Genomic DNA, 26,750 nt, shown 5'->3' on the forward strand with positions numbered 1-26,750 from the left:
AAGGAAAATCTACGTCAGCATCAAACTTCCGGTTTACTTCCTGTTTTCATAGCGGCGTCTCCGCTCTCAAAGCGGTGCCTAAAATTGATTAACTCATTCTTCTCACACACACACACGGCGTTGTTGTTATTCTTAACAACCGGTGTTTTTGAGGCGATACCAAGTGTCTTTCTAATAACTGTCTACACGCCTCGACATGGATAACCGCTGCTATTCTTGTACGTCAAAGTTCACGCTCTTCAAGAAAGAGGTAAGACGTGGTTAGTGTAGCAGTTCGTGGCTTGTAACGTTGTTTTACACGAGTCGTTATGAGTATAGTAAACTGTGTCGACACACTTCCTTCTTTAGCTGAGTTGTAAGAACTGCCGCCGCGCCCACTGCTCCGGCTGCTTGACTTTCAGTGCTGTGGTGCCGCACTGTGGCAACACCCCGCAGAAAGTCTGTAGACAATGTCACGGTACCCTGACCAGGTAAAGGTGGAACCATTCTGAACATGATTAATACTGTTATTTATATATGTTTCAATGCATGCCCATTTGAATATTTATTTATTTATGTAATTAAATTGTTTGTTTTGTTTGCTTTGCTTTGCTTTTCTGATATTATCCGTTTTAGTGGGGAACCTCCAAACACAGCTGGAAGATGGTCTCCCCCTGAAAACTACAAAAAGTCAGTATCAGGCTGTTATTCAGACACACTGACACTTTATGATTTAACAAAAAGTGTAATTCGTACACAGACGGGTTGCTGCATACGAGGCAAAACAACAAAACCAGACGTCAAAATCTCTTGCACATGGAAGCAACGCAAAAAGCAAAGTGGAGCACGTGCCATATAAAGGCCTGAGTAAAGAAGACCGGGCCATTGCTGAAAGACTCCAAAAGTTGAAGGAGGACACCAAGCCAAGTACGTGCATCATCATTCCTGTGCAGATTATACTTGTAGCTGCAATAAGAGCATCTTTTTTGCTTTGGGAAGGTTCACTGATGAAGAACATTTTACTTGTACTTAGAGTCGATCCCCTCTGAGAGAGAGATTGAGTCTCGCCTGGCTGGTCTGAAAGCTCCCACCCAGCCGGTGCCCTCTCTAGGGGAGATGCAAGATCGTCTGGCTCTTCTCCGGGACCAACCCCCACAGTCCCAAGCTCCTCCACCTGTGAGAAAACCCTCCCATCTCCCTGCCTGTCTTTTCTAGCGTCTTGCTCTTCACAGCATATGGCTCCTTATTGGAGAAATGTCACAAACTCTGTTTTGAAAATGAAATGTTATGTTTGCTGAACAATGTCTTTGTTTATTTCACTATGCACGCAGGTGCACAAGCCCCCAGATAATAGGACTCAGACTGAACAAACCAATGATCTTATCAATCAGATGTCAGAGGAAGTTGCCATAGACAAGCAGCAGTTAGGGCTTGATTCAAGTAAGTTGTTACTGTTCTCTTTCATGTCTGTGTAATTTAAATAATGTTTTATTACTTTTTTATATGGTAATAAACTACAATGATGATAATAAATGCTCTATTTAAAAAAAAAATATATATATATATAAAGATATTTCCTGGATCTATAAATTTGTCCCAAATCATGCATCCCCCCTCTAGGTGAAGACAACAGTATGAATGACCTCAACAAAGGGGAGTCTGATTCTTTGGAAGATAATTTAGAGCAGAACAATGATACAGCCAAGCAGCTGGAGGCCGAGAAGACTCGTCTCCTGGAGGAAGCCAGGGAAGAGCTGAGGAAAGGGCAGCATTCCCAGAATCAAATCCTGGAGATGGCCAGGAGGCTGGCTCAACTGCAGGGTCAAGACCCAGACAAAGGTCAATCACTTGCCAAGATCCTGGTGTTGCAACATTTGTCACCTTACCTTTTTCACTGACCTCAGATAGGCAGACGATCTGATAAGAGCTGGAGCTGTTATCTTTGATGCTGTGAAACAAATACAAATCTATTATATTTGTATTGTTATCTGTAGTTACTTTGAGGGACTTTCAGAGGCCCGACAGTGACGAGGAGACTGAGGAAGAAGCTGCACTCAGAGTCATCAAACAGGTTTGGTGCTCAAATTCAATTTAAATTCTCAGTGTTTTTCAGTGGTATCAAATGTTGATCAATAATTTCATTGCTGCGGGCCTCGACGTTTTCACAGCTCTCCGAGGAGGCTGCAATAGACGAGGCCAGCGGCTACAACGTACCTGTAGAAAGCAGCGAGTCAAAGAAGAAAGAAAAGAAAAAAAACTCTCAGAAACCGGTAATAAAACACAGCATAAACATAAACCATTTCTCTTTTATATGTCATGGACAGTAACATGCAACCCTTCATTCTTATGCGTGTGCACTTAAGACCCCTGCACCTAGGAGCAGGGTTTTACCAGCAGCTCAACCATCAGATAGTGACGACGAAGAGCTCCCATGGTGTTGCATCTGCAACCAGGATGCCACTCTTCGCTGTCACACCTGTGACGGAGACCTGTACTGCAAGCGCTGCTTCAGGTACCAGCATGCATCAAAACTGTTCTCTGATTGTGGAGCTCTCGCGTTTAAGTTTTTCAGACCTCGGTGGTTGAAAATGAAGACTGATGATTTGGAATGCATACCATGACCCAGATAGACGGTGGGCAGGCCACTGCCATGCTGTCAGGCAGCATGTGTATAAAGTATTTAGGGTGATGAATTATCAATCCTCTCCATTTTCTCCCCAGGGAAGGTCATGATAAATATGACAGGATGGAGCATCGCACCACTGACTACTCTGCACCAAAGAATAAGAGGAAGGCATGATAGCGAGGCCGCTGTGCTAAAGGCGCTACCTTTACCAGTAGCTGATTGCTCATCACTACATGGCTTATGTGAACACTACCTGGTAACCACTCAACTATAAACACCCATCTCTCCCAGCTTCTGTAAGAGCATCAGCTGCCTTCTGTATGTAATGAAGATTATCCATAAATTATGAAACATAACTGACAGGAAAAACTTGGCATCTGCTTAGAGAGAAAAAATGAATTGTATCCAATATGCTGCTAGACTGAGTTTGTGTTTGAACAGCTTTAAAAAAAAAAAAAAAAAAGCTACACCACCCAATCCCCCCTAAAAGAGTTTTGGATCACTGTACTGAATACGAATGTTGACGGCGTCTTCTCACTCGTCCTACTTTCCAGAGGAAACAGAGACTCGTCTCTGATGCTCTCTGCACTTGTCACCATTTGATTATTCTTTTATTTTTCTAATCTTGACAACGCACACAGAGAGCAGGCACGTCGTGAGCTCATCTGGGATGATGTACGATCCCCAGACTGCTGTCAGCTCTGGACGGGAGGAGTACAGAGAAGTTTGTATAAAAGGATTACAGAGGCCTTTGTCTGTATTTGGCAGACGGCTCAGTCGCTCCTGTAATCTATGTTTGGCTACGAGTCTTTCTTTTTCTTTTTTTCTGTCCTCGCGTATAATTAAATTGAAGAGGATGAGAAAGTGTCGAAGGCTGTCGCATCTTTTGGGGGACGATGCATTTCTGCCCCGTTGTATTTTTAACACCAAGGACTTTTATGAGATGGTTGTCTGACAGCCGGAGACCCGTCAGGCCTGGCGCCGCATGCGCCGGCAGTTTCAGTAGGACTTAGCGAGGATGTGAGGGTGAGCCGGTCCAATTGCTTTGAGGGAACGCTTCGCTGAAAAAGCCCGCGTGGAGGACAAAGAGGAGGCCGTAGTGCAGGTTTTTATCAGCGTGCATTACTGTCAAGCTCACGGAGGAGAAACCGTAATTACACTCCGCTCTGGGAGCTCACACCATTAACGTCTGTGGCGAGGCTGTTACCGTGTTTGCCTTTTTCTGGCCCTGTCGGACACACACACAGCAGACAGGAAATGGATGTGGGTAATGGATGTATACTTAATGGATCTTCCTGCCACTGTGTTTACTCCTAGACTCACGCCTATCAACATCTCCTTGGTTCCCATCACTTTCAACAGTTTACGCAAGAAAAGCCACAGCCTTTGTTGTGTTGCGCCACAGTTTTTTTTGTATTTTGCTTTATGGGTTTTATTTATTTTTTTCTAATTGTACCTGGATTGGAGGACAAACCTACAATCATCTTTATGTAGATGCATTAAAGCATAGCCGTGATGTACTACATATATAAAATGAATAGGTGTAAAGGACACGTCAATATTTCTTTCTGTCTGTAAAAAAAGTACACTGTGGTGTAGGATGAGAATGTATATATATATGTATAATATATGATGCGCTCTTTTTAAATTGAATCATTTCTGGACAGCTTTGTCTTGAAAATGTACATTTTATTTGGACATACAACACTGTCATCAGAACAAAACAAAGTTTTTTATGTACATAAATAGGCAACCTGAAATGTCCTCAACAACAACAAACAAACAAACAAACAAAAAAACAGTCAGTCCAAGTAATGGTCAGTACATATTTTTTTTATCACATGTGCATTATTGGGATGCTTATGGTATATTACAACAGTCCATAAACGAAAAGGAAACTAAATAGTTGCATTCAAAAGCAGACTGCTCTGCTCTGACTGACGCGAGCAGGGAGGGAATCCCACGGCTGTGCTAACACACTGGAAGAGGAGATGAGGCTCAGGGGTTGCCCCAGTTCTTTATTTGACCTATGATTATTTCTTCAGAGAACCGGACATTTTGCGTAGACCCTTTATCCTGTAGAGCAGCCCGTTGATAAAATCCTGTGAGCAAGGTGGAGAAAAACGAGTCAGGAAACAAATGACATGCAACACTTCAAGGTCTCATATAATGGCCTTTTTAAAAAAAAGAAAAGAAAAGAAGCTTTATGACTCATACTAAATGGATGCAGCCTCACATGATTACTAATATATTAAAAAAAAGAATTATGGTACTCCAGAAATCGCATATTTAGTCCTCTGTTTACAGCCTCTAGATTTATTGTGCTACTAAAGACTGGTATTTTGTCTTGTCTTCCACATGTTAGATGGATGTGGACAAAACCAAAACAGCCATGAGTTGGTGCTCAAACTATAACTGGCACTCAGCCAAAACCAATTTCAGCAATGTATTTGATGCACCATAAATAGCTTTTCTTTATCGCTACACACTTTCTGAGAAGTGCAGCTGGCAAAAAGCAGTCAAGTATGGAGCGGGTTCATTCACACGATATGGAAAAATTATAACGAGAATAAACACTGGTGAAGTGAATTTTGCGCTTGACTGTTGTTTGTGTGCAGCGTCTTATTTTGTCTCACCTCTTTTGGCTTTCCGCATTCCTGCAACAATTCCTAATGAGGAATACAAACACAGGAAGGCTCAGTGACAAACATAGGACATTGCTTTTTAACGGGATCACAACAAAGGTCGAGCACGTTGTGGTATCACAAGACTTTGCTAACAGTTGTGTGAAAAGATTTGACAGAGATTCAAAGGTCAAAACCTTTATTGAGCTCCAGCCTATGGATACGTTTTCCGAAGCCATAAAGTACTGAATATGTATGTAGTGAGTAAAACTTACCTGCATTCGGATTCTCTGCCCCTCGTCTGACAGCTCCAAGAGCTCATCTATGTCAATCTCTAATTCTGGAATCTCTTCTTCCTGAAAAGAATGAGAAACAAAACCTCAAGTCAGAACGCGGCCGTTGAAGCTTCCTAACTTCCGGCTCTAAATTTGGACTTGTCGCCAACAGTTGAAAGTCCCTTTTGCACCGTTTAAGTTGAGTGATTCTGGGAAGAGAAAGAAAGTAAGTGTAAGACGTGATCCAGCGTGTGATGCAACACGACAGGAGTTTTGTTGCGATCACGCCATTGAAGTCCCTGCACGGTGGTGTGAACGCTGCGAGACCTATGAATTTTTTTAAAGGGTGGCCTCTGTCATTTCATCGCTTCGGCTAATGGCGGCGGTTGTATTGTTAAATTAGGAATGAAATGCCGTCCTTCCTGCCATTTAATTCCTCCCTAACAGCGATGCGATTGATGATGTGCCGCCGCGCACGAGAGTGAAGCTGAGGGCCACTGAGGCGTGAAGGCAAAGGGGTTCCAGGAGGCCACGCTTGCCACATGCCATCATCGGATTTCATGGATGGTTTCCCCAGCTAGCATTTAGCTCAGCCATTATCGAGGGATTATTTCCAGTTGAAATGCTTTTGGAGAATATATTCATCTCGGCTCAGTTGGCCACAGAGTGATATATTTAAATATAGATTTTCAAGTGTGGCCGATAGTTCTTTGTGAGAACTGGAGGTCTCGCTAGATCCATTTTTCCTCGTGTTAGTCTTTATATCAGTGGACCAAACTATCCAACTAAAACACTGATGAAATAAGAGCACTGATCCAGTGTATGTAAGATCGTCAACTGTTAGACATCCTTTTATTTCTATGCTTCTCTTGCACACGTCCCAGCTGTCTCTGCGTTACATCCTGGACAAGACGGCAATTTTGTCGACACAAAAACATCTACTCACACTCACACCGATGGACAACTTGAGAGTTTCCAATGAGCCTAGTGCAGGAGAACATGCATAGTATGCACAGGTGGGTACCAGGCCTGAGAATCGAACCAGAGACTTTATTGCTATGAGCCAAAAGTGCTTCATGCTGTAACCCCTCCTTGCCATCATCAACTGTTATCACAATCTTAAATCAAAACCTTTAACTGCATTTCCAAAAGTGCAAAATGTCCAGGCACCTTGGAGAAATCTTCAACTTTATCTATCTGCACGGCAAATTTTCCGCTTGAGGAGTTCTAGTGGCCCTGTGTGGATGGAGGATCACACGGCCTGCCATACTCGGAAAGAGCTAATCAACGGGGAATTGCTGAGTGGTGGTCTAGATGGGCCCGCCTTCAGAGTCCCAGGTGCCCGCCTCCTAATTGATAAATGTTGCCAGGTTGAACCCTGGAGTTATTCTGCTGATGTCTGCATCAGCAGAAAGAGGTGTGATATGTGCTCCTGCTGCACATGCAGTCGACCCCCCTGTGGACGATCACACTTGGCTTGTGTTTTTTTTCTTTTGTATCCGTTGCTTAGTCAAAATATATTTGACTGTTGTCTTCATCTATCATTAAGTTTTCACACAGCTTAACCTCAGTTGCTTTGGCTGAAGTCATTACTGTAAAGTGTAGTTACCACAACAGTTCCAGGCAACGCTAAAACACGATTGCATCTTTACATGAAAATGTAGGAATGCACCCCGACACTTTTCGCCGATGCCCTTTGTTGCACGATATTTGAATGTCATTTTTGTCTGTAGCCAAATATTTTTGTAAATTGCGGTGAGCACATGTACGTTTTAACCACAAATCTTCTTCTCTTAACTTATTAGTAGGGCTGTCAAATGATTTTTTTTTTAATCGCAATTAATCGCAGAATCTTCATAGTTAACCACGATTAATCACGGTTTGAATTGCATGTGTAAAACTCTGTTTTAAGCCCATAATGTGAAGTATTTCTTACCAGAAATCGGCCAGATGGGCTGACTGCAGGTTAGTAAAAGGGACAAAAAGGCTTATGTTTGAAATGCGATTAAAAATAAATTAACGCGTTATGATTGTATTTAACTAATCGCGATTAGTGCGTTACACTGACAGCCCTACTTTTTAGTGGTTCAGTCACAGCTGCAATTTTCAGCTCATTGCCTAAAACATTTATTGTCGTAGGAAAATTGTGTTTTAATGAGACCTCCGGGCAAAAAGTCTCAGCTGCACTTTTTCCAAGTTAAAAGCAAGAGACTTAGAGAGAGCTAAAGTGACTGTTGGCGGTAATACTGGAATTCATGAATATCAAAGCGGGTCTCAGAAGGAACTTGAAATGCAGTCTAAACTGTGGTTGAATTTTTCAGACTGTTTTTATTTTTGTGTTCATAGTTTGAGAAATTAATAACTTAATAATAACTTATTTGAGAATTTGTAATTCTCATTGAGATACGTTTTTTGCCTACCATGACACTACCTGGATTTGCACTGAATAAGTTGATGATTGAGCTCAAGACAGTCAATCAATGCTTCAGGCAGTGCAAATAAGTGTATGAACTGCACGCTGGATTCTTATCAATATTCATGTTTATGTCCTCATTAAGAGGACCATCACTATTATCTCTAGATTGTAAGAGGGAAATATTAATTAAGTGCGTAACTGTCATCTCAAGATTAGTCATGACTACAATATATTTTTTTTGCTGAAGAAGTCCAGTTGTTGTGTTAAATAAAAAAGAATAATGTTTTTAGTGACACTTGACGATTCTCCAGTTTATCGGACGGCCTTGTAGAAACAAACAACCCTTCACAACTATTGCTCAGTGCTCCCAAATTGCTCATCTCTTTACAACAGAATACAAAATAATTTCACTCTTAACTTGCCTCTTACTTGCCTCTTACATTTGAAGTGTTACACCAACAATGTGTGTACTTTGTGGGTGTACATGTTTGTCGTTCTATTTTATCTTCCTATCTTTATTGTCACTGCACTAGCTGTTGTCCTAGTTGTACAATAAAATGCAACACAGACTTAGAATGCGTTGCAAAAATAAAAGAGTAGATAACCATTTAATGCCGCCCACGCGCCTACATTCAAAACAAACAGAACAGCCCAATGCATGATGCAGATGACAATCATAGTCATATCATATTCATAAAATAATAAAATATTTTAACTGCCATATTTTAAAAATAGTCCTTCGTTCCTTTGCAAGTAAACAATTAACCTGCTTTTATCGGCAGGTTAAAATATTTTCCTAAATGGAAGTGCTTAAGTGTGGCGTCATGATGTGGAGGCCAGCAAAGCTAGGGGTCCAAAATAATGTTTCACCCAAAAGCTGGTTAGTGTAGATGGTATAACATCTAGAAACAAGCTCATATAACATGTTAATGAGTAAGCTTCAGACACAATTACCTTTGGACAGAGCCAGACTAACTGCTTCTCGCTGTTTGAGTCATTATGTAAAGCTGTATAACCCGCTGCAGAATTAAGCTTCACTGTGAATGGACAGACTTGAGTGATTGTTTCCAACAAAGCAAATTCCTAAAAATTTTGGAAGTCAATCGCACAGCTTTACATTTGGAATACCTGCCTTCCCGGCCTCTAATGTCGACTTACTAACACATCAGATCGGCATTGATGGCAGTTTGGTTCCATGACACGCAGTGTTTGTTTGTTTTTTTTAACGTAACGGAAACCGTGCCCAGGAAATCCACCTGTTTTGATAAAATGCCAACTTGTGTTTTATTTATCACACTGTTCCCTTTTCCTCTTTGAGGCACAAAGCAAATCATGGGCCAAAACATTCATTAACTTTACCGAGATAGTCGTGACGCACGAGCTGGTTAAGAAAGGGAACACAGAGTGAAGATGCAAGTCCTGCATTCCCATTGCAGCATGCACGGTTTGTCAGTCTGTCTTTCTGTTTGCAGCCCCGTCTGCCTGAAAGCTGCTTTTCACACTTTTCATGCAAGTTGGTCTCTTCTTCTGTTTCTTCTTCTTCTTCGGAAAAAGGTGCGAAGTTTTCGGTGAAGTTGTCCACTTCGGACGGGGGCAGCACTTCTTTGAATTAGAGATGCGGTTAAATAATTCAAGTGGTGACACGGGGGACTGATGCTAAATGCTTCTAGGTGGAAGACTCAGAGAACCAACAGAGTAACCTTCCCCTGAGCCCATGCAAAATTCATGACACCGGCCGGTGCACAAAGACCAGCCATGATTAAGTCCAAGCTGGTGGATAATGCAAATACCTGGCAAATGCAAGCTCAAGAGTAAACCCTCATTTTCATGCAGCAGGGACGTAGACTCTCCTAAGGAACAGTCTGCAATTCCTCGGCTATCCAAAGCCCCATGGGTCAACGTCCACCCATCTTACGCTGCACACTTGTCTTTGTGTTGGATTACACCAGAATCAGATCACGAGAGGGCCAAGAAGTGTTATCGATGTAAAATAATGAAATGTTTCTGGGACAAGATCAAAAAAGGGTGTTCAGAGACAGACCTCAGATCTTCTTTTGTTATCTGCATGTTCCGCTTTTCACTAATGCGATTTATCCCCCCGTACCCCTCGGCGGTACAAGCAAATTATTATACATTACCACAGGGAAGGAGGCTCCAGATGCTAATGGGGATCAAATGAGAATATCAACATCATATTTTAAGCACCTGCGGCAATAGCTGTGACTTATGTGTTTACTTGTTTCGCCAGCTGGATTCATCCCCTCCCACGGTGTGGAAGAAAAGATGGATGAAAGATAACCACATATGCAGGAGGCCCAAATCAGCCAGAAATTCAGAAGGATGCTACTTAATTCTCCTGGTCCTGCTGCATCAATGAATTCAGTTTGCAAAAGGGTTCCCTGGTGGCGCAACAGGAAGCCACAGACACAGCCAAAGGTATCTTTGGCGTGCACACACGCGCGCGTGCACACACACACACACACACACACACACACACACACACACACGCACAAGAATTTAATGGGCCTTTCCGGCCACTCAACGGAAGGGGTGTTCTCATCTGATGTGCGCTGTCTTTCAGAGGCCAGACACCGATAATTCTGCCGTGCCATGCCGCCGAGTGTCTGCGATGAGACATCTGTTGCCATGGTACCCCCACAGAGAACTCAGAGTAAATCAATATGGACCCTTCGATATTGTCGGATTGCATCCGTCCCACAGTACATTTGCAGAGTTGTGTTGCAAAGTGGGAGCACATGGTCGTGACTGAATAATGAAGAAGAAAAAAAATCTGCCTACTAAATAAATAAATTCACCGTTTTCAACTTTAAAAACTTGAGTCATTCCAACTTCAGGGCTCACAAAAAGAGGTGGCCTTTGCAGTGTGTCATGGTGTGACGTAACAAGGGCGGGACAGCCACACAATCTCAAGGCACACCTGTCATTTTTTATGACTGTAGAATTTACTTCGGGGTTACGGGAAGACAGGAAGACGGGAAGAGATCTAAGCTCTCTAAATGGCTGTCAAACGTTCACATCGACCCAATTGGCTGCGTGCCTGAATAATCCCGTCAACGCCGCGCTGTACCCCCAGGCGGACGCTTCTGCGATCTGCTTGATAACACGGAGCGATAACCTGAGCGTGCGCTACCGAGGCAGCCCTCTCGTACCTCGCAGTCGAACAGCAGGTGCAGCTGCTCGTCGATCCACTCCTCGATGTCCAGCCTCCGCTGCAGGTCCTTGCGGTTGTACTTGACCGTCAGCTTGCCCAGCCTTCGGCTCGACGGCTCCTCTGTTTTCTCCGTCGCCTGGAACATCACCCTGGACTGGGTGTTCGGATCTGACGCCATGGCTGCCACGGCCTCAGGAGCGCCGCCGTGGGAACGCACAGTGCTTTTTGTTGTTGTTGTTGTTGTTGTTGTTTGGTCTCCCACGCGCAGACGAGACCCCACAGACTTGCGTTGTTTGCTCTAACTGGGGGCTGCTGCTGCTGCTGCTGTTCCCACGTGTGTCTCCCGCTACCTTGCTGAGTGTTCGCACTCTTGCTCCGCACAACACTGCCGGCTCTGGTTCCACCCCTCCCTCCCTCTCTCTCTCTCCCTCTCTCTCTCTCGCCACAGTTCACCCTCTTGCTATCCTTCACTCCTCCTCCTGCAACACCCACAAGCAACGCTGTCAGTAGGATGGTAATGAGATATGCCTTTGCACAAGTTTCTCTCCCCCCTCTCTCTGCATGCATGTATGTATGTATGCATGCACTTTGACGGGAGTGTGTTCTGCTTTTTGCTCCGTGACACTGTAAACCTGAACGTTCAAGCTAATTAAACATATGAATAAGTTTCAGGGAAGGTCTACTAGCTGAAAAATGTCAAGTTGGCCCTTTTTGATGGACTCTCACTGACAAATTTTAAGGAAATGGAACTATATTTGTGTATAAGTAGGCGTAACTTCTTCGTCTCTTCATCCATCTTCATCTCAGTTTCACCCTCCAAAGCAAAGGTGGCGCTAATGCGCATTGGCTACTGTTAGGGTTAGGATTCCTTCAGAATGGAAGAGTGTAGGTCACTTAGAGCTAATAAAACTGGAGTCAGAATGTCGTGTCGACGAGTATTTACGACACTCCGCTAAGTCACGTTGCAAATATTTGTTTATTTGGCAGCTATGCAAGGTGTTAGCATTCAAATTAATTGTTTCCTTGTGTAACTTTTTATTTTTTTTAATTGCTCCGACATGCACTGGTGTCCTCCAAAAACCGAGTCCCCCGCTCAACAGGCGAGCCAAGGTTTCTCTAGTGTGATAGTTGCTCTGTCCTTTATAGAAGACATTATCAGGTGTAGGTTTAATAAGCCTTGAAGTCCGTCAAGCTGCCACCCACACTTGCGCACCCATGATTTATGGATGCACTGGGGAGAGCACTGTTTATGGCTGCTTATGAGTCAGATGTCAAGTTCTGGAACCATGACCTTTTTGTGGAACGCGACTGTCAAACAGCGGCACTCAATCCAAGGTTGAAAAATTCATAGTCGTATCTGCGGCTGCCAAATTTTCACAGTTTGGACAGGAGAGACGTCGGAGTTGCAGAGTTTCCACGGATCCTATTACGATACACATGATGGGGTTCAGCCTTTTTGTTTTGACAGGACCCATCACTCATCTATAGCTGCGCATGCTCACCCGCTGAAGCGCCGTCTGTTACAAACATTGAATTATTGAGTGCCTTCAGCAGCTCACCTTTCCAGGCAAAACAAATTCATTCAACTCATCGTGTGCTGCTGGTTTCTCCAACAGTGGTTTGCCAAAAATAATAATAATAATTTGCATTGCAAGTATTTGCGAACTAGCAGTTCCTGAAATGAAAAATATACATGTATTAGATAATAGATCTTTACTTCTGGATTAATAACAGAACCAGTCCACCTATCTCGACTGTCTAGTTTAGTCTAGTTTGTTTTTTACAGCAGCTTTTATGCCGTCAGGAGTCCTCCGGACCTCGGTGACTCATCATGTCAGTAAAATATTTGCATACACGAGTCACCTCAATTATTTTGCAAGATGAAGGTCTGAGAATCGTAATTCCTGATCATGTTAACGTGAGTAAAGGGGAAGGAATGAGGGGAAATGTACACAATTGAACACAATTGAAAAAGACAAATAGAAAAACAGCACCTTCCCACAGTTTCCCCCAACCGTATGGGACGATGCTGCCACCTTGTGGTTTCATCTGACACTTTAAAAAAAAAAAATATTGTCGCGTATAAAATGAGCCAGTAAAGTTAAGAAAGTTAAAGAATTGTGACAGATCTCATTCGTCTCTGACCTGTTTGAACGCAATATGTGTGACAACATCACATCCTGATGAGTAACTTAGTTGCGGTCTGTTATTCATCGCTGCCTTTCTCGCGTGACTTTAATCCAGAGAAAACGTGTAATATTATGTTAACAATATCATGGGGAATCCCATAATGTCCAAACATTAATAACGGTAGACTGTTGTTGTTTGTATAGGCCAACTGTATGAGTCATTGTCTTTGTCAACTTCTCTAACAGTTTAATCCGTAAAAGCGTCTCGTACATGTTTGTTAATTAGAATCGGTTTTTGACAAGAGTTCATGAATGTGTGTGTGTGTGTGTGTGTGTGTGTGTGTGTGTGTGTGTGTGTGTGTGTGTGTGTGTGTGTGTGTGTGTGTGTGTGTGACGGGCTCCGACGTCATTAGCAGCCCCTTGATTTCGCTCCTTGTTTTGCGTGGGGGTTCGCTCGGCCTTGCAACAGTCAACCAGCAGGGAGTGGCACACACACCGGGAGTGGAATTTCACTTCCTGTTTCTCTCAGGTGAGTCACCTGGGCTAATGTCGTCGTCGTCGATCGCTCTGGGTTTTTCAGTCGACGCCAAACGGCGGCTGGATTGCGTGGGAATTCCGATGAACACATCAGATTCAGCCGAGTGAAAAGTTTTGGAACAGGAGCCGAAAAAGAACGGAAGGATAAGAGAGACGAGGAGACGCAGAGTTGTGTTTTGCCATCCTGCGGCCTAAACAGCCGGGAGGACGCTTTGATTTTAAATTTTTTTTTTTTTTCAACAGTCCTTGTTGTAACGTGTGTGTTTGTTGTTTTTTTTTTTTAACCTAACTTTAATTTCCTTCATTTAAAAAAAATAAATATATATATTACTTTTTTTGTTGTTGTTGTAAATACAAGATTATTATCAGGATGAATCCGCTTTTGAAAGGGCAACTCGCAGCGGTTTCGCTCCTGCTGCTGGCGGCGCTGCTGGACTCGACCAGGGGCCAGACTATCGAGCAATGCGTCCAAGACTTTAAGCAAGGTCGTGAGGACTTTATCCTCGACACGGACGAGTCGGTTAAGGAAGGGGCGACCTACCTTGTCTCACCGAAACTGGACCGGTACCGCGACTGCGTGGCCGCCTGCTGCAAGAACACCAGGTGCAACGTCGCCCTCATGGAGCGAGGTACCGAGGAGAACTCGATCAACTCTTGCTTTCTCTTCGACTGCCTGTACAAGAAGAAATACGTGTGTCGCTTCGCCAGGAAGAAGGGATTCATGAATTTCATCCGGGACTCCGTCTACGAAAGTTATCTCGCGGTGGATCTACCCCCAAGTAAGATCGAAACTGGTTTCGTAATCCTCGGTTGATGTCAAATTGCGTTCAGCCAAACAGTTCCATGTAAAAGTGCTGGCGCATATTAGTGTGTGTTGGGCCCCCCTGTGGATGGTTACCGTCCCGAAGGTCTCAGTCGTTACTCATGATGGACAGGGTCTCGTTAAAGTGAAGTTGAGGAATTTTGAAAAATATTAATTTAGCTAAATTTCTGATTATTTTTGAATTGGCAGAGAGTGCAATGGCTGGGGCAATCTCTTATGTATGTTTTTTGGGTTGCCCCCCCCTCAGTTGTTCATTTCAAAACAATTGAGTGCCAGCAGCATTTGTGAGGCTACAAAGTTCTCAGGGGTGGAACCTACATACCGGCATGCTGACACACGTCAAGCCATAATGGGCCCCGTCTGAGAATTCTGTTTCCTCATGTGCTTCTGGCCAGTCCGTCCTGCATGAATACAACTCGCATTAACGTGTCATTATCACGCTTGTAGATGATTCGGACCGTCCACCGGTGGCTGACGGAGGCCCCGACCGTGTTGTCCAGCCTCAGGACACCGTGACGCTCAACGGCCTTCAGAGCAGAGATGACATCAAGATCGCCTCGTACCAGTGGACAATGGTGACGCCGTACCCCTTCGCCATCTTCGAGGTGAGTGAACAGATCCCCGGTTTGATTTCGGGACCATTTAGAATCGGGATGTGACTCCTAATGCTGATTGCAAGCCTGCATTTTGCTCCACGTCTTTTAGAAAACCAACTTCGAGGACCAGATCATGGTATCAAATCTGACATCTGGGGTGTATAAGTTCCAGCTGACGGTCACCGACAGCAGCGGTCAGTCCGACTCAACGAAAGTCACCGTCTTGGTCCTGACGCCTGAGCAGTCCAATCGTGAGTACCTATTCTCAAAGAAACTTCAGCTTCAACACGTCTGGTGGTTTCCTGACCACAAAGTTACTCAATAGCTGCGTTTCCATTACCCCTTGAATTGTGCAAAACCCTAAATATTGCAGGAAAAAACTGGTAATGGAAACACCTAGAAATTAAAAAAAAAACCTCTCATATATCTCTAAAAGGTTTTTACGCTCTCATGAGGTGGTTTTTCAGACGTATCGATATATAGAAGTATATCGTAAAAGTGTCATGGTAACACTTTTTTCCCATTTACATGTCAGCGGACTTGACGTACGGGGTCACGTGACCAGTTCACTTCCAGTGAAAATGGCGCGTTGTGCTTGGACGGAAGAGGAGAAAAATGTAAAAATGTAGCAACCATTCTTGACAGCAAACGAACGTAATTCTGGTCAAATCTCGCGGGACGAGATTTTTGCGAGAATTACAGTTTATGCTCTTCACACCATTCAATGGAAACGCCTGCAAATGGCAATTGTACTTTGTCAAAATTTTAGTGATTTTGTTTTCATTTTGCGAAAAGCTGTATTGGAAATGCAGCTACAGTCTGGTTCCCGACGAGAATATGAGGCATGCGTGAATTCACCAACTCGGCCTTCTTTTCACATAGCTAGTATGCAGGTGGAATAAGAAAAGGTTGGAGTTTCATTCTCAAACATGAGTCACATTTTACTGTTTGTTGACATGTCAGGCGCCTACTTTTTGCATTCAATGTTGGGCTATAAGTGAGAAAAATGACGTTGCCTTTGAGTTCCTTTTCACAGACACTATCTCTGTTTTCCCAGAAAGCCGTTGTCATATTTCTTAATAGGGGGCGGGGGCGGGGGCGAGATATAGCGATTTAGCACAATCAGTTGTTTGGCACTTGTGCACTTCCATGCAAAGTGCAGTAAGACCTGTCAGGACATGCATGTCTAATTCCAGAGGAACGGATGAGGAAATAACAACAAGGTAGCCAGATGAAAGCTCACTTCCTCAGAACATTAGAAGCTGTTGGGGAAAAACACAATTTTTAAATGTCAACTTCCTGTTAAGGGACGAAAAATTGGTAGTGGATGTTCCTCACTGGTGCAGATCAATATTTAGCAGTTTTTCTTAGTAAATGAGCTTTGTGTTCAGAGTGTTTTGTTGTACTGCTCTCCTGCCGCCATTCCCACTCTCTCCACCCCCCACCACCCACCCACCTGCAACTCAACAAAACCCGTTGATCTGGTTTCAACTTGAGTTACACAAGCAGCGACGCTCCGCGATTCTCCCGTATTCACAGTGATAACCGGGAGCCTGTCCTTGTAGCCTTGTGACTCTGTTTGAATGCCAGTAGTTTGTTGCAGGCTGGAGAAGAAAACGATAACTTGCGTTTTTGGCAGTTACTCATTAACTGCTTGCGTCCCAAGCAGCAGGAGTACTTTGTTTCAGCGTGAAGGGCTTTGGCAGGTACTTTCGTGTCAGTGCGGCCACATTCTCAAAATAGTGGCACTAAAGTTGAATGGCGAAGGAGCCTGTTGTGTTAAAATGTGTGAACACAAAGGTCAAGAACCAGTCTGTGCACTCTCCACCAATGAGAAGAGTCCATCCTTTAAATCATTTCCCTGCTCCACTTTTCAGATAGTGTGTGCTTAAACCAGGAACCCAGAGTCCAAGATGACTCCCATTCATTTCAATGAAATTCCTCACTAAGCGCAAACGCCGAAAAAGTTTTTGATTTCTCTATTAATGGGGCCATAGAGAATGCACAGTTGTGTCACTTTCCATCATGCCTCTGTAACTCACACGAGGGTCACTTACAGACACATCAGGATGCAGCCAATCAGAACAAGCTGAGACACAGCAGCATGTACGACGCTGGGAATAAATTCTCTTCTGGTGATTTTCTGGCCTTTATAGACTTAGATTTAGGCTTAGACCGACACATACTTTATTGATCGCCTTGGGATGACTCCCTTAGGGAAATTTAAAAAATCTTTTTATCCTTTTTTTTAAACGACTAAAAGACCATAAATGAAAAATCTACAATAGAAAGATTGCCTATGAATTGAGTTTCAGGTCACAGTCGTCCTGTCCTGTAACAGCGTTTATTTTTGTATTGCGGTCTATGAGAAAAATGCTCCTTCGGCCCATGGGATTTTCTGCTGCAATACCTCGAGTGGCCACTGGGAAAAATCAGCGTGCCGCCATATTGCCAGTCCGGTATCCAGTTCTTATAATACATTCCTGGCTTAAACCAGGGGTCACCAACGTGGTGCCTGTGGACCTCATGAGTAGCCCGCAGACCCGTTCGAAAAATTGCACAGCTCGTTGAGCTGTGTCTAAAATTCAATTTTATCCAACCTTGTTAAGTCATTTTTGATAATTATTGAGAACTCGTGAGCTTGACAAGTGTCTTCACATAGAAGAGTATCATTAATAATAATATATAACTCGGAGAGTTTGTTATTTCAGGAGAATCTAGCAAACGGGTAGCCCTTCATAAGGCTCAGGACCCATGAAGTAGCTCTCAGTGCCAAAAAGGTTGGTGACTCCTGGCTTAAACGCACAATTCTGGAGATTTGGCCCTTTCTAATGCTCTTGACATTTTGGTTAGGACAAATCTACAGGTAACATTTGTTAAATCCAGTTTTTCTTACTTCCAGATGTGCACAAACTACATTTGAATCTAAATTTAATAAACATAAATATGTTAGTGGTTATCGGTATCGGTCTTGAAAAGCGGGAACTTATCGGTATCGGCCTGAAAAAACACATGACGTGCATCTCTGACACCAATGTATTGTATGGTTTTGCTGTCAGGCCTTTCTGTGTAATAACCTTCACACCTGCAAACGGAAACACTATAGATGAGAGAATGAGTCATTTACCACCTGCTGACAACTGTCCCCGCTGTCTATCTTTGACAATGTCTAGTGCTCTCTTCTTTGTTGCTATTTTGGCTTTCAGTCTAACCGTGCACAATTATACAACTGTCTGTGGTCACGTGCTGAAAAAAAAAGAAGTATTAAAAGGACATCCTATCTATCTATCTGGTGTGACAAAACAGACAGTTGAATGGTCTGTCTGAGTTTCTCTTGTGTTGAAAGCAACAAATATTCCATTGTTCAGTCGGGGAAAGATTTCAACTTGTGTTGAAAATGTAATTGTTTGTTTGTTTTAGGGCAACCCTGTTTGTTAATCACATGCTTTGATGCTCATTTCAATATTCTCCCAGCCACTGGCCTCTACGATATCCCCAAGTTTGTTTGATTGATTGATTTTGATTCTAATGCATTTGCAAGTTCCGCAAATAGTCTATTTGTTTCTCTCTATTTGTCACGGCTTAATCCAGTATGAATGATTTTGTGTCCCGCCAGACCACTGCATGGCACCGATGAAGATCGGGCCGTGCCGCGGCTCCTTTCCTCGCTGGCACTACAATGGCGCATCGGAGAAGTGTGAGAAGTTTGAATTTGGAGGATGCAAGCCGAACCTTAACAACTATCTCAATGAGGATGAGTGCGCCAAGGCCTGTGAAGGCTCAGGTACTATGTCCAGATGAACACACCAATTAAATGTTCAGTTTCACGACGAATATTAAATTGAATTAAAATTTGTTCTATTAAAATTTCAGGTGTTCATTCATGAGAGACTTTAGATTTGTTAGATATACATTCTGCTATTTACCCTTTTAACAATATATTTATCTAGCATGTATGTTGATCTAATTTCCTTATTCTGTCTTCAAGATAAATTAGGTAAATCGGGGCGACTTCTTCCACTTCCAGAGACTCAAAGTAAGTGATTTCGACGTCAGAATCATCATTTTGTTGAACAAGTAGAAGAAGAACTGTCAATTTTTAGTGGAGGGAAGCTGCTGGCTATTCTATTAATATACTATCTGCATGCTCAGAGTGTTGTTGGCTGGTAACCCTTGTATTATGTTACCCCTTGATATGACTTGGATTTTAGATCACAGTATTGGGCTCAGGCTTATGCTAGCGTTCCCTTTTAATACTTTTTTCCCTTCACAATTCTTAATTTGCAGCCTATGTTACGTTTGAATCTCCTCCTCTTGCCGCTCTCATTTTTTAATGCATCTTTTCTGGATTTTATAGAGTAATTCGTCAGTATTTTCTTGAAAAAAGAAAGCAACAAAATGTTGTTGCACCCACATTTTTTATTCCCCCTCCACTTATCGTTAGAACAGCCATAGATCAGAAGCAACGTACATACAAAACCAGCTGGTGCCTTTATTTGTATCTTTCACCTTGTTGATCTGTGTAAGCATAAGGAACCATATTGAGGGCAACAAATTGTGCAATTCCAACCCCCCCACAGCTGAGAAATGTGGCGCTCCGTGCACAGCAAAGCAGTTCACCTGCGCAAATGGCTGCTGTCTGGACCCGGGACTGGAGTGTGACACAAAGCCCCAGTGTAGCGACGGCTCCGACGAGAAGTCGTGTGAGGATGGTAAGTAGTCGGCGAGACTTCCTCCTTCTGCACTCACTCATTTGCGTATATGTGCAGCTGTAATGATATGACACCGGGCTCATGTGTGTGTTGTGTTCTGTGTCGTCAGCGAACAAAGACTTTGAAATCCTGCGGGGGATTCCCGTGGATGAGCATAAAGGTAATTGCGTGTTATTCGGTTGTAATTGCAGTGAAGTTCAGTGAATGTCGTCAAACTGTTATGACGACAAACATTGTGTTTCGATATAGAAACAGTGGAGTTATAGTACAGGATCTCGTTCCTACAGCGGCCCTTTATTTTTTTTTCTTGCTGCCACCTATGCTCACATGCTGTCGTTCTACCTGTTGCAGTGCGCTGCACAGAGCCTCCCAGTACGGGAACCTGCAGGGACGGCATCACCAAGTGGTACTACAACCCTATGAAGCAGGAATGCACGCTCTTCAACTACGGTGGCTGCCAAGGGAATGACAACAGATTCAACACTGAGGAGCAGTGCATGAATTTCTGCCGCGGCGTAACAGGTTAGTCTGTGGTGAGCAGACGCTGTGCACACCTGCCTGTGGTGCGACTCTCTGCTTTCTGTTTGCAGTTTCATTGTTTTGTTTTATCTTATGTTCTTCTTATTTTTGCGGGGGTGTGGGGTTTGCTCACCGTGCTGCTTGCTTTCAACAGACCTTTCTAAACTTTTGACAGTCTCTTTGCTGTAACATTTGTTTCTTTGATATTTCAGAAAAAGATGTATTTGCAAGGAATGCAGATTTTGAACGCAGGGAATCAGACAGCAAGACAGGTAACTGATGAGATGAAACCCAGATATGCAGTAAAACCTCAGTTTTCACTCAATTTGTCCAGTTGTTCTCCTTGTCCTTTTTGTGTAGGTGTTTTTTTGGGGGGCCTTTCAAGTGGTTAAATGTTTGTATTCCCCAGGTGTTTTCGCTGCGCTCGCCATCCTGGGTGTGGCCATCTTCATCATGCTCATCGTCATCTTGTACTGCTTCATGAAAGGAAGAAGGAAGAGTGCACAACACCAGCGTGTGCCTGTCAACACTGTTCCTGTCACTTATGAGGACAGAGAGCGTTTGGTCTACAACAGCACCACCAAACCCATGTAACCCTGCCCCAGTCCACACATTCACCCTGTAGAGTCTCACCCCTCTGTTTAAAACAACAACAACAGAAACATAACTCAAATATTGTTCGCTGACTATGTTTTGAAAGCTTTCCAGAATCTTTTTTTGTCCATTCGTGATGTGAATACTTAATTTTTTTTAATGGGCAACTTTAGCAATAACCAGAAGAACTTTGAATAATGTGATGCTTTTTTTTTTACATTTATTTTATGTGCATATCAGTTCATTCTCAGGATTATAGAGAAGATTTCAATAGGTTTGCCAGGATTTTCATCCTGTGAGTCCTTTAAAATCTTTAATACTTTCTGTCGTGCTCTACTTGTCCCCACCGAATCGTCTAAATTCGTTAGTAAACAGATCTGTTTTGAAATGTTGTGAATTATTGGTGGTGCCAAAATTATTGGTTTGCCAATAATTCTGTTGATCTGTTACTTCAAAGTAGAACTCAAGACTGTCTTTCCTTGACGGAAGCATGCAGTGGGCAATGACACGTCATGTGAGACAGCAATTCTGATCGTTTTCTCCCCCCCAAGTCCTGGCACATAAGCTTTGGTCTTTCAAACTCATTATTCTGTGTATACAGTGTTGTTACATTGGCATTCCCGTTGGAGATTGTACATAATCTTTGAGTTTTGAGAAATACTTTTAAATACATTGTTTTTTTTTCATGATTTTCAGGAGTGTTTTAAGAACAAACCTGTTCATTTAATTGTGTTTATGCCATTCATAAAGATGTCTTGTTGTTGAATATACAAATTTTAAACTTGTGCATACACCTGACATTGGTTTCTGTAGTGTTGACATTATCGTGATGTTTTAGTAAATAAACCATAAAACCCCCTTTGAGGTACGGAGCAGTGTTTTTTCGTGTTTTTTTTTTTGGTGTTTTTCTTTGAAAATACATATTTGTTTGAACAAGCTTGAATGAGAAAAAGGATGACGCTTTATTTTATAGAAATATTTGTCGTATTGTGACATACATTTGCATTAGCAATTTAAGCAATTTCTAGATAAAAGGCTGTCTTTTTGTCTTTCAAAATCCCACTTGAATAGGAAAGGATTTAAGTGTATTTAGCTGGAAAACGCCTATTTGCAAACCCTGTTTTGCCATTGCAGTCGTCATTATTTTTTGCACTTCATTATACTGCGAACATTTAAAAAGATTAAGGCTTAGGTATGACTTGCTGGTTTACAATAAATTCTACATGTTAGGGCTGGATGTTTGTTTAAAACGTCAGAAACGTATCTGTGTCTAACCAGCAGTTAAAAGTGCTTTAGAGTGGAGTGAGTTTCTGCAAGACAACATATTTTTTAGCCAAAGACTTTGTGGATTATGTTTGCAAAGATATAACATCTAAAGTCTAGCAGTTCTTATTTTCCTTTTTAATATGCTTAATAGTGATGTGTTTCACATAAAGTGTAACATTTCAAGCCTTTTAAGATCATGATGGTTATCTTGATGATTATGTTTTACAGGCCATGAACATCAAAAAAGCCACGGGAGGTTCATGGAGATGCTAATTTATATTTCCATCAGGACTTTGCTGCTGTAAACGGGACCTAAAAAATGTTACTGGTTTGCTGATTGTGGGTGTTATTGTGCTTGACTGGCCAGTCAACTCACTTGATCTGAACCCCTTTGAAAATCTATGAGATGTCAAAATAAAGATTTCAGGGCCAACAATAGAGCATCAAGGTGGGTATCAAAGTGGTATGAGCGTCCATGGTACTCAGCCCATAAATTAACATACATTTCTTTATTGGTCACATGTCATAATCGATAGATTTTAACATTTTACTGTGCTCATAATTATAATTTTTAAGATTAGAAGGTCTGAACATTTTCACTTATGCGATGAATGAACTAGTTGTAATTCCCCATTTCCACCAATAGACAGCAGCGTTGCTTCGTTCTACAAAGTCGATGGGTGTCGCGCAACTAAATTTTTCATTTTGTAAATTTTCACTTTTACATTATTTTACATATTGGTTGTCATTCTTATCCTTTATTTTCACTCACTAACTTTGAAATCAAAGCTCGCATATTATTTAGAGGAATATCTATCACATACCGAACAATACGAGTTGCATTAACACTACAACTCTTTGCTATACAATGAGAGAAGTCCGGCAGATTGTTTTCCTCAGCCCGGAGGGGGTCCGGGCTGAGGGGGTCGCGGTAAGCGCTCCTCTCTATTTAATCAGCCAGACATAAATTAGCCTCCACTCAATTGATCCTGAAGCCAGCCTTTGTCGGTCCCTCAGTCTACTGACCTGACCGTCATAAATGTGATTGGCAGACTTGCAATTTATGATGTTCTTTCAAAGGCCTTTTAAACTTAGGTCAGGAAGAGTTCTTAAAAAAAAAAAAAATAAAATAAAAAAAAAAGGGAGGGAGGCAGGGAGGGAAAAACGAGGGAAAACATCTACAGCGCCTAGAATATATATTTTTAAATATCCCGCACAATCATTTAGAACTGCACAAATTGTTCAGTTCAGATGTCAAAAGACGTGGGAACAGCATTGACACCCACCAAGCACACACTCGTGTCAAAAACAGGCGGTGGTGTGTTACATTCACATACACGTCGTGAATAGGAGGACAAAAGACTCGTAACCTTCATCTTCTTTCACAATCCACGATTTAGCACACACATGAATTTCTCATTTGGAGTACAAAATATAACATTTTAATGCAATATACTAATGTATTACATTATGTTGTGCATTATTATGTTACAATTTGTAAAATACCAATACTCATTCAATGTGATAGTAATCAATATCAAAATTCCATAAAACAAAGTACGTGATTTAGCAATGTTATTATCAATATTACTAACAATGTTGTTTAATATTGACAATAATTGAATAGTTTTCGCTGTGTATTTTAGCAATGCTGTTAGCTCGCTAACATGCAGTGCCATTATTTCCGATAGCCATGAACGCAGCACCCGTCACGTTCGACTCTTCAAAGATGCAGCAGCGTTGGGAGCAGGACGCAGTGCGAGCTGACGACCTGCGCTGGGATGTGATAGTGTCTCCTCGCGAGTTTTTAACATGTGAAAAAGAGGGAAACGTCTCACGGAGTTGCTTCGGGATTTTCTCCGGGAACCTACCGAAAGAAGAGCAACACGCGGAAACTTTTTTTTTTATAATTTTTTTTTTTTCGTGTGAAGAAGTTGGTGAACTAGGTACGGAACAACTTTTTTCTTTGGACAACTTTCGTAGCTAACGCGGTTGGGCATTCCGTTAATTCAGCTAACTCACTTGTCAACGCGGGTTGTCATTCGAAGGTTTTATTTACAGGTGACAATGGGTACCTCAATATACGGTGTATCATGTCGATGCTTGTGAGGAAACAAGTTGGTAAAATGAAACAAAGCAAAATTTTGCTGGGCGCCTGTTTCACCAGTGTAAACAAACCACGACTACTTCAAAAGAAGCAGACAAAGTGCACCTTGAAAGTCCTCAGGAAAGATTCCGCTTTTATGGTGTATGGTCATTTCCCCCTCTGAATTTATTTCACTGGTATTCGGCTCTGGTGGGTGCTGGAGTATCAGTCAGATAAGAAATGTTTGTCTATGAGGCAAAACAGTCTCAGTTGAGTGAACTTTGGTCAGCTGCAGCTGCAGATATATTTTTGTGGGGATGGTGATGATTTTTTTTTGTTGAGGGGGGGGTCCTGGTTTAGTATGACTGTCATACCTGAGCGCTGAGACTAAAGTGGGTGCTGCTTTGTAATCATTTGCCACTTCCTCCTTCCCCGCATCCCACTCTCACCCCCCATGGTGCCCCTGCCTCCCCCTTATAAAACCTAATAGATTTTTTTCTAATGAGCACCCCAGGGAGACAGTCAGGCTTAAATGCAGAGCGTTCATAGGTCAATGGCTTTTCCCACCAGCCGCTGGAGAAGAATAGGACAAAATCAATCAGTTACCGATGAAAAGTTCTATTTTCTACGCATCTGACCTCACTTGACCTTCTCAGACAATAACTTCTCAACTTCTTGTCAGATAAACATTGCCTCATTGTGACGGACAGATTTTCCTACGAGGTGGTCCAGACAGGAAATAGCCTGAATTTTCAAATTAACCCTATCAATTGACGCTTCCCACTAAACAAAAGGGTGATTCCAGATATGTAAGTCATTTCAATGGGACCATATTTAGTGTTGTCTTCTTTTTTTTGTTGTTGCAGATAACATTGCTTAATAGTATGTCTAGTCTTTTAGTAAATCCCCCAGAAATAATGTTTTTTGGAAAGAATTCTTTACTTTTTCAGCTTCACCTTTCAGAGTGTGTTTGCTAAAAGATACTGGCAATGCCTAAAAGTGTGGTGATACACTAGGCAGGCTAGAGACAGGTTAGAGCCAGTTGTTTTTCAGCTCTGAGTCACACTTATGACCACTTTGTTTTTCTCCCATAAAAGTAAAACATCATCTTCTAGCATGAAGCAAGCATAAAAAAAAGAAGCTGTTTTTTACCTTTCTTTTTTTGGATATCAAAGGAATTCTTGGGATATTTAATTGTGCGGCATCACACCGCTGAAGTCAGGGAAGTGTGTGAAAAGTCTGAAGATGGGTATGGGGGTGATATGCTTTTCTTTAGTCTCCTCCTGAACTCCCCGCAGGAGCCCATAAAGGATCCCGCTATCGCCAGCTCCAGCCAAAATGAGGGCTGACAACGTTGTGCTGGTCTGGACGTGAAGAATGTGCACTGTGAGCCATTCGGCATTCCAGACACCCAGGCGAGGTCTGACTCTGTTTATTTTTGTTGTTATGATGTCAAAAAAAGCCCCCGCGAGGGTCGGGAGCTCGCTGCCGGTGTGAAGATGTGCCGTCGCTCCTCCTTTAAAAAGCGCAGTCCTATTTGTAGAGCGACCGTCTCGTTTTACCCTGCAGCCCCCCTGTGCATTATGGTGGACGGCTCAACGGGTGCCGTTTGCTTATGGTCCCTGTCAATTGCTATGGTCATGAGCTGGAAGCCTGCACTTATCGCGTGCCAACTAAGGTGGCACCTGCCAGCTGCGCACACACAGCTTGCCAGGTACCCGTTCTTTTTTTGTTGCCATCGATGCGCGAGGTAAAAATGGCAGTTCCTTTCTATGCGGCACAGCAGGGAACAATTATTCGGTCATTAGGGGCTATTTTTTGCCAGAGTGAACGTGTACCATATGGGCAAGAAACTCTCCCCCGTGGCCTTTGGCTGTTCTTTGGGATGGATCTTTTATCCCCACATCTAAGTAAGTTGCTCTAAACTTCACTGAACTGAAATAATGGGTGGGTGGGTTGGTGGGGCTCATATGTTGTGTTGGCGTGTGGGAAGTCACAGATTGGCCAGCCGCTTTTGTTGAGGCTGTGAGGGTAAGAGAGGCTAACGTGAGGGTTTTATTGTTTTCGGCGGTGAATGAAAAGCTGTTGGGCTCTTAAGGACAAACTGCCGGAGTAATGTGGGAAAGAGGGTGCTCACAGAAGAGGCTGTTTGTCTGGGGATATGTTCTGCCGGCTGGGTGAGGGAGAGACGAGGTTCCAGGGTGAACGAGAGGTCTCGCAAAAATTCCCATTGCACCAGTAGTGGAAAATCAACAGTTAGACTTTCTTTCGATTCGTTTTTATTTTATGATCATTCCGAATGTAAACATCATTCCTGCCGGACGGCGTCTCGACCTGCAGAGCCTTGTCTGCCAGCAGATTCCACGGGGGAGCTTATGTCATACCTCCAGATTCCT

At 42.8% G+C, this 26,750-nt stretch overlaps 4 protein-coding genes across 6 annotated transcripts in view; 3 read left to right on the forward strand and 1 right to left on the reverse strand.

The window, feature by feature from the left end:
• Positions 1–37: 37 nt before the first annotated feature.
• zfyve19 (zinc finger, FYVE domain containing 19) lies at positions 38–3,043 on the forward strand. Its single transcript, XM_076018315.1, has 11 exons — positions 38–250; positions 349–470; positions 616–669; positions 740–906; positions 1,013–1,155; positions 1,311–1,419; positions 1,600–1,818; positions 1,974–2,050; positions 2,148–2,249; positions 2,343–2,491; positions 2,701–3,043. Exons 1-11 carry the CDS (start codon positions 197–199, stop codon positions 2,777–2,779), a joined length of 1,275 nt encoding a protein of 424 aa, XP_075874430.1. The 5' UTR covers positions 38–196; the 3' UTR covers positions 2,780–3,043.
• Positions 3,044–4,273: 1,230 nt separating this feature from the next.
• On the reverse strand, positions 4,274–11,513 carry ppp1r14d (protein phosphatase 1 regulatory inhibitor subunit 14D). Its single transcript, XM_076018316.1, has 4 exons — positions 11,091–11,513; positions 5,505–5,585; positions 5,242–5,274; positions 4,274–4,707 (listed from the first exon to the last, which is right to left on the reverse strand). Exons 1-4 carry the CDS (start codon positions 11,268–11,270, stop codon positions 4,639–4,641), a joined length of 363 nt encoding a protein of 120 aa, XP_075874431.1. The 5' UTR covers positions 11,271–11,513; the 3' UTR covers positions 4,274–4,638.
• A 2,091-nt stretch (positions 11,514–13,604) lies between these two features.
• spint1a (serine peptidase inhibitor, Kunitz type 1 a) lies at positions 13,605–21,860 on the forward strand. 2 transcript variants are annotated; one of them, XM_076018319.1, is made up of 11 exons: positions 13,605–13,750; positions 14,128–14,537; positions 15,029–15,186; positions 15,287–15,428; positions 18,794–18,961; positions 19,166–19,213; positions 19,758–19,889; positions 19,999–20,049; positions 20,241–20,411; positions 20,621–20,680; positions 20,818–21,860. In XM_076018319.1, the coding sequence occupies exons 2-11, from the start codon at positions 14,129–14,131 to the stop codon at positions 21,000–21,002; spliced, it is 1,524 nt and encodes a 507-aa protein (XP_075874434.1). In that variant the 5' UTR covers positions 13,605–13,750; position 14,128; the 3' UTR covers positions 21,003–21,860. The 2 variants fall into 2 exon arrangements, with proteins under 2 accessions (XP_075874434.1, XP_075874432.1); XM_076018317.1 differs by having other exon boundaries at positions 13,681–14,537.
• Positions 21,861–24,007: 2,147 nt separating this feature from the next.
• LOC142883444 (pleckstrin homology domain-containing family G member 3-like) overlaps positions 24,008–26,750 on the forward strand; it is a 33,878-nt gene continuing 31,135 nt past the window's right edge. Inside the window, exon 1 of one of the 2 annotated variants that reach the window (XM_076018320.1) lies at positions 24,008–24,214. The gene's annotated coding sequence lies outside the window, so the exon portion shown is untranslated. Of the gene's footprint in view, positions 24,215–25,511; positions 25,775–26,750 lie in introns of those variants that run through there. The other variant, XM_076018321.1, reaches the window with a different exon arrangement.

This window comes from Nelusetta ayraudi, unplaced genomic scaffold (genome assembly GCF_046127955.1).
Source record: "Nelusetta ayraudi isolate G7.1 ecotype Tasmania unplaced genomic scaffold, CSIRO-AGI_Nayr_v1 ptg000007l, whole genome shotgun sequence".
Lineage (NCBI taxonomy): Eukaryota > Metazoa > Chordata > Actinopteri > Tetraodontiformes > Monacanthidae > Nelusetta > Nelusetta ayraudi.

Excerpts from the sequence above, each read along its gene's own strand:
- zfyve19 (XM_076018315.1), top strand. The coding sequence starts at position 197 with ATGGATAACCGCTGCTATTCTTGTACGTCAAAGTTCACGCTCTTCAAG. Across the intron at positions 2,051-2,147 it reads CACTCAGAGTCATCAAACAG|CTCTCCGAGGAGGCTGCAAT; the intron begins GTTTGGTGCTCA and ends ACGTTTTCACAG. Across the intron at positions 2,492-2,700 it reads TACTGCAAGCGCTGCTTCAG|GGAAGGTCATGATAAATATG; the intron begins GTACCAGCATGC and ends TTTTCTCCCCAG.
- ppp1r14d (XM_076018316.1), bottom strand. The coding sequence starts at position 11,270 with ATGGCGTCAGATCCGAACACCCAGTCCAGGGTGATGTTCCAGGCGACG. Across the intron at positions 5,586-11,090 it reads ACCTGCTGTTCGACTGCGAG|GAAGAAGAGATTCCAGAATT; the intron begins GTACGAGAGGGC and ends CATTCTTTTCAG. Across the intron at positions 5,275-5,504 it reads GGCAGAGAATCCGAATGCAG|GAATTGTTGCAGGAATGCGG; the intron begins GTAAGTTTTACT and ends ATTCCTCATTAG.
- spint1a (XM_076018319.1), top strand. The coding sequence starts at position 14,129 with ATGAATCCGCTTTTGAAAGGGCAACTCGCAGCGGTTTCGCTCCTGCTG. Across the intron at positions 15,187-15,286 it reads ACCCCTTCGCCATCTTCGAG|AAAACCAACTTCGAGGACCA; the intron begins GTGAGTGAACAG and ends CACGTCTTTTAG. Across the intron at positions 20,050-20,240 it reads TCCCGTGGATGAGCATAAAG|TGCGCTGCACAGAGCCTCCC; the intron begins GTAATTGCGTGT and ends TACCTGTTGCAG.